We start from the raw sequence: 6,594 nt of genomic DNA on the forward strand, positions 1-6,594 counted from the left end.
CAAACATGCATATGAAAGTAAATTACTTGCACAATTAACTACTTCAAATAAAATTTCTTTGACCATCTCAGCCTGCAGTGCCAGAACTCGTATTGTTATCTCTACCCGTACTGTTATCTGCAGGGCTGCACATACTCAAGATATTCTCACGCATCCGACCACAGCTACATTTCTCAGCCGTTGATATCTGCATCAGCTTCACATATAATAAGGAAGAATTATTTCGATCACACTATTTGACCAGAGTACCTTAAGTTAACGTGACATGCGATCTCTCTTATTGATAGCGCTCTTTGCGCTATGCAGCACAGTTGCTGCCCAAGGTGAGGCAGACGCATTTAAAATTTGGAATAATTAATAACTTGTTCCACTCGGATGAACTTTTTATGTGCGTTCAGAAATTTTTGCGGCTTAAAAAATTGATCGCAGCGTCATTTTTATATAATACTAGACAATTTTTTAGTAAAGAACTTTTTATTGGAATGGAAAATGAAAATTAAGAACAATTTATGCAAATAAAACATTCAAGTTTTTGCATAAACGGAAAACTTTCAAAAATTAAAAATTTAGTTTAATACAAGTTTTCCGCGTCCATCATGACCTCCATTTACCTCACAATTTTTGAGTTAAAAAATTTCTGTTGAAATCGGAAATAAGAAACAATATTTTTTGTAATTACGAAACACAATTCGAAATCTTATCGGGTGTTGGAGCCAGCAAAAATAGAGATGGAAATACTCACGACTCAAATGAAGCCCCTCATTCCATGTCATTTTCCAGGCTGGAATATTTGCTACTTCAGTTCCTGGGCGGTCTACCGCCCCGGGCTCGGCGCCTTCGACGTCGATGACATCGATGTTTCTCTGTGCACCCACGCAGTGTTCGGCTTTGCTGGCCTCAGCAACCAAACTTGGAAAATCGAGGTTAGTCTCATACGCTGAGAACATATGTAAATTCTGAGTGTCAATTTTTTGTGCTCGAATTCACGGTCATTTAGTTGCGGAAAAACATGCTGAAAAATAGCGCTTATTTTTTCTTCATTGCTGATAACTACACTGAATGCTTCTTTCACGCGACATCGAATGTACAAATTTCCGGCTGCAAAATTGAATTAACGGTGGGCAATGGCGGTGTGGGCTATGTGGTGTGGGAATGTGGGTTAGGTCTCATACTTTAGGTCCTTGTGAAAATGGTTTCAAACAACTTTCTACATCCCTTAATGATTAGAAGGAATGGATCGGATAGGAAATCGTGGGCAATCCACGTAACTTAATATGTCTCAAAGTGGGTTGAAGAAATTGGCGAAGACTGGCCAATGGTCATTTTCCTGACGTGATCTTTTTAGAAATATATGCATTTTTCTCTACATAGCTTTGTTGCTCTTTGTACCCTTTCAATGAAGGTCGATATTATATATGCCACACCTGGTATTTGGGCACGGTCCCAGATTAGAGGTCAAGTTACATTGAAAATAAAATTGCTGGCACTTCACTTCACTATCTTTTTTGTGCAAGTGAATGACGTCTCGTGAAAGCGACCTCTATTTATATAGTATTTATCTTTATTTTTTGTCTACATCTTTCTACTTCTTCGAACTTTTGAGACCTTTTGTCCATTTCGGGCGATGAGAGGGACTTTTACTTTGAGGTATAACTAGTGGTAATCGACTCATTTTTTTCGTTTTAGGTGCGAATTATTTTACTTTCTATGTAAAATAGCAAAGCAAAAGGCCTTGCAGCCGATAGACACCGGCAATCAAATATCGCAAACTTATCGGCCCATTTGACGTGCAAATATTCAGTATTGAGGTGAAAAGTTGCCGGAATGTCTGATCTTACTTTTTGTAATCAGGTTTTGGATCCGTGGAATGAGAACTGCCCTGATGACGACCCCCCCGGCGACCACTGCGCTTACAAGCGATTTGTTGCCCTCAAGCAACAAAAACCAGAACTGAAAGTGATCCTGGCGGTGGGCGGCTGGAATGAAGACTCCGAAGATTACTCAGCCGTGAGTATGGCGTCCAGATTGGAGTTCCTGGAGTAATAAAGAGGACGATGCTAGTGTCATTAACTTATTTCCCCACATTCACTTCGACTCTATGATATTCGTACAGGGTTAAGTAGTATTAAGATTAGCATTGATCCAAAGCACGAAATTCATTACAAATATTTGCCGATTATTTAATTCGATTATTGCCATAGAACAGAGAAATAGATCTATATGTAATTCGAATTTGATCAATATAATCCACAGATGGCTAGAGATCCTGCCAAGCGAGCGACATTCATCGAGAGCAGCGTACAACTTCTGCAGAAAGAAGGATTCGACGGTCTGGATATGGACTGGGAGTACCCAGCTCGCCGGGGCGGCATGCCTGAAGATAAGGTGGGTGGGAGAAGTTGCTGCTATTTCTGAAGTTTCACTCAATTCAGTTATTTTTGGATTTGGCTAAATTATTAGCAGTTAGAAATAATAAAATAAAAGCAAAATGTTTTTTTTTTGCCTTCATCTCAAATAATGCACATGATCGAACGTGCTGAAAATTTTCCAGGCAAATTTCATCACTTTGTTGGATGAAATGAGAGCGGAATTTGACAAACACGGCTACCTGCTGACGGCAGCCCTCGCAGCGGGCAAACCCACGGTCGATGAGGCTTACGACGTGCAAGGCCTGGTGAGGAACCTAGACGTGTTCAGCATCATGACTTACGACTACCACGGCGCCTTCGAGAACTTCACCCACCACAACGCCCCGCTGTGCGCCTACCCCTCCGACGAGGGCGACTTTATTTACTTTAACGTGGTTAGTGAATCAAATAAACTAATGCTAATACAATTCCGCTCGTCCCACTTATTAAATATGGTATCTGTGGTCGGTGTGGCTAAGGGATACATTTTTTCGGACGTAGGTTGCTTCTGTGAAGTACTGGTTGTCGCTGGGAATTCCCCGCGAGAAGACGGTAATGGGAGTCCCCCTGTACGGCCGCTGCTTTACGCTGGACAACATTGAGGATCACGGCATGCTGGCCGACGCATCCAGGCCCAGCAAACCTGGACCTTACACCAGCATGCCTGGATCTTTGGGCTATAATGAGGTAAGAACAGAGCAGTATCATTCCATGGTAAAAAATACTGTCTGAATTTTATGCTTGCGTGCAAAATTTCCTTCCACCCTTCTTTCCTTCTGCGCAGCTTACTTCGGGCGGAAATATACCATGATCGGATTATGAAAGTTTTATTTAATAAGCATTTAAACTCGCTAATTGGGGATTTATTGAGAAAAATGCCTTAATGTTTATGCAAAAATCAAGTGTTATATTTAATGTACCTCGAGCTGAAACAAAAATTTCCCGACTAACTACTTTTTAAAAATCGAGTTTTGATGAGCTACAAGTTTAAATTTGAATTTAAGCTTTTAAACTTCTCTTGTGTCTCAATTTAATTTGCAGTACTTGGAAATAAAAATTTCACAGTAACATTATCTCATGAACGCTTTCGCAGCTTTGCCCGCGTTTAAAAAACACAGACGACTGCACCATAGTTCACGACCCTCTGCTCAACGAGCCTTACTTCTACTGCCTGAGTGACAGTATTTGGTGCGGCTATGACGACGTTGACTCCATCTACCTTAAGGTAATAGATGTTCTTAGTCATTTATTGACTGTGTAACAAATCATTATTGATTGTGTAATAAATATTCGACGCAATTTTATTGAAGAGCAGAGAGTATTCCTTTTAAGCACATTTCTCACTGCGTCTCAACGAAACTTACATTAAAGAACAGCTTCCGTCAAACTATACTAAAAAATCTTAGACAAAAACAAATGTTTTGAAGTCTTTCTATTATAATAAATAGCGTTTTATATTAAAAAATCAATGTAGTGCACATGAATAATTATTGTCAGGCACGGTTCGCTAAGAACCAGAACCTGGCCGGTACTGTGGTGTGGACCATCGACACCGACGACTTCCTGCCGACCTGCGGCAGTGACAAGAACCCCCTCATCCGCTCCGCCCTGAGAGCATTTGCCGAACCCGCGGATCCGACCGCCCCAGTAAATTTAATTTGACTTCAACCGTGTTCAGCAGTTAACCTTCATCAGCTTATCTAACCTAAAAATTTGACAAAATTATTGCCGCTCACTAACTTTAGCATTCATTCCTACATTGTTTGGACCTCAACATTTTAATTATTATTTTTTAATTACATATTTTATTTTAAAGCAATATTTTAGTTTTCAAGATTCAGTTTTAATGTAGCTTTCTTTCTGTGCGTAAATTAAAACTTTCTTCAGGACTGTCCAAACGCTCCCATCACCACTACGACCACCTCTACCACGACCACACCTACGACGACCACTACACCTACCACAACCACTACACCTACCACGACCACTACACCTACAACGACCACTACGCCTACCACGACCACTACGCCTACCACGACCACAACTCCGACAACTACCACACCTACGACCACAACAACTCCAACAACCACCACCACATCTTCTACCACAACGACGCCAACTACCACAACAACACCAACAACCACGTCCACGACCACCACTCCAACGACCACTACCACTTCGCCAACTACCACCACAAGTAAGACTACCACCAGTGGACCAACGTGGCCGAAACCTCCCGACTGCGACGCTGACCCTGGTCGTGAGTTCTACCCACATGACGACTGCAACAAGGTGAGAAGATTCGGTAGATGGCTTTTCCATCAGTTTCTGCGTGAATATTCAGTTATTACACACCATATCTATTCAACATCGGCACAATTGTGTTACATCAAAAAATATTGGAACGAATTCTTCAATTTCAACTTTTTCCGGTAAACAGTATTGGTGGTGCATCAACGGCGAGGCGCAGCTGATGCTGTGCAGCCCCGGGACATACTTCAACCCCCAGACGTCCCGCTGTGACTACCCCGAGAACGTCGACACCAGCAACTGCCGCGTGTGGACGTGCGAGGCGGACGGCGTAACTTACGCTGGCGTGGATTGCAACGAGGTTTGATAACCATCCTTAAGTGTTTCTTAACAGTACACGAGGGTGCTTGAAATAAATACAATTTTAAAAAGGTTTAATCAGCTGATTTAATAATGAATAATGAATGAAGAACTTCTATCACGTATTCTTAGCACGACTAAGTATGTAATATAAATAATTAGCTAAAATTAGCATTAAGCTTATCGCTGTAGCACAGATGCGAGAATATCAGTGCGAGTCTCCAGAGAGCAAGCCAAATCACTCATTGGAAAAAATAAATCTCCTAAAAATATACTTTTTAACTTAATTTTCGCTGTGATCATCACCTGATAAGTTTGATTTAGGGTTTAAGGGAATATTGGTTGCTAAGATTGTCTTCAATTCAATTTGCAGTACTACGAATGTGAGCACGGAGAGCCGGAAAGGAAATTTTGTGCGGACGGGCTCTATTACAACGCAGACACCGGCTTTTGCGACTTCCCAGCCAATGTCGACACGAGCACATGCAACGTCTCCGCCTTCTGGGACGAAGAAGACGATTGAAAAATCCTGCAAATTAGAAGAATACCAGTAAAACAGAAAAAAACATGGGAAATGGACAAGAAAAATAAAAAGAAGAAAATGATTCAATGGCCTTATGGTTAAACGTATTCATGACAGTTGTTATGTGGATTATATTGGTCATACGGATGGCCCTATTTAAAATATTCGTCATACGGATAACCATATAGATAGAATAAGTCAAACGGATGGTTATCGAGGATGGTTATTGATCATATGGATAGTCATATGGGCAATTGTGGTCGTATGGGTAATCACCGAAAGCACGAGGAACGCATTCAAATATTCAAATATTACTCACATTTATTCAATACGTTTTAAAGTTTATTTTCCTTTATATAGCGAATAGAATCTATTATATTTGAAGTGGATAGAATCTTTTTTGCGCACCGCTTCAAGGATTGACGTAACACGACGGTAACTGCAAAAACTAAAGCGAAATACAATGATTGCTTACAACATGGTTCATTGATAAGTGATACATGGACGCAAATATTCATAGTAGGCGCATTCATTTAATTTAGGTATCAAAAAAGAATCAATGGGAATGTAACAAGATCATCGCTGCACTGCACAGCGGCGTCACTAGGTTTTGAGGACAGGGAGAGGGAGTCCCGAGAAGACGTATAGATGTGAGCAAACTTTTCATTTCACAAGCAGCCAACAACTACGGTACAGTACAACAAAAATCGCAGGAAGTACTTGTGTTTACATAATTTGAAGCAAATCCAGGCAAAATGTAGAATTTTCTGGCATTTTTTCGTAATAATATAATAATAATTGTTATAAATCAACGTGAAATTACTAAAAATATGCAAAATATAGTTTAAAAATGTTAAGGAGGCTGAAGCCCTCAAAATAGGCCCAATCATGCCATTTCTCTGCAGTCGATAACAACAATTAATCAATCAAGATACTGCCACGACTGTAAAAAAAAGTCGTTTAACACGTATTTTTCAACTTTTTTTTCAACTTCAACACGTATTTTTTTCGTATTTTTCAACTTAGAATATGACAGTTCCAACTCGTGTTCAG

The 6,594-nt window shown here is 40.4% G+C and overlaps 1 protein-coding gene across 1 annotated transcript; it reads left to right on the forward strand.

Moving 5' to 3' along the window:
• The first annotated feature begins 224 nt into the window (after window positions 1-224).
• LOC108673604 (acidic mammalian chitinase) lies at window positions 225-5,870 on the forward strand. The gene is made up of 11 exons (XM_018161453.2): window positions 225-323; window positions 781-923; window positions 1,852-2,007; window positions 2,254-2,385; window positions 2,552-2,803; window positions 2,910-3,095; window positions 3,502-3,633; window positions 3,906-4,055; window positions 4,296-4,700; window positions 4,849-5,019; window positions 5,392-5,870. Exons 1-11 carry the CDS (start codon window positions 266-268, stop codon window positions 5,539-5,541), a joined length of 1,935 nt encoding a protein of 644 aa, XP_018016942.1. The 5' UTR covers window positions 225-265; the 3' UTR covers window positions 5,542-5,870.
• The last annotated feature ends 724 nt before the right edge of the window (window positions 5,871-6,594 follow it).

The sequence above is a fragment of the Hyalella azteca genome, unplaced genomic scaffold, assembly GCF_000764305.2.
Source record: "Hyalella azteca isolate HAZT.00-mixed unplaced genomic scaffold, Hazt_2.0.2 contig5782, whole genome shotgun sequence".
In the NCBI taxonomy this organism is placed as follows: domain Eukaryota; kingdom Metazoa; phylum Arthropoda; class Malacostraca; order Amphipoda; family Hyalellidae; genus Hyalella; species Hyalella azteca.

Coding starts and splice junctions, on each gene's coding strand:
- LOC108673604 (XM_018161453.2), top strand. CDS start 266: ATGCGATCTCTCTTATTGATAGCGCTCTTTGCGCTATGCAGCACAGTT. Junction 2,386..2,551: donor GCGGCATGCCTGAAGATAAG/GTGGGTGGGAGA, acceptor AAAATTTTCCAG/GCAAATTTCATCACTTTGTT. Junction 4,056..4,295: donor CCGCGGATCCGACCGCCCCA/GTAAATTTAATT, acceptor AACTTTCTTCAG/GACTGTCCAAACGCTCCCAT.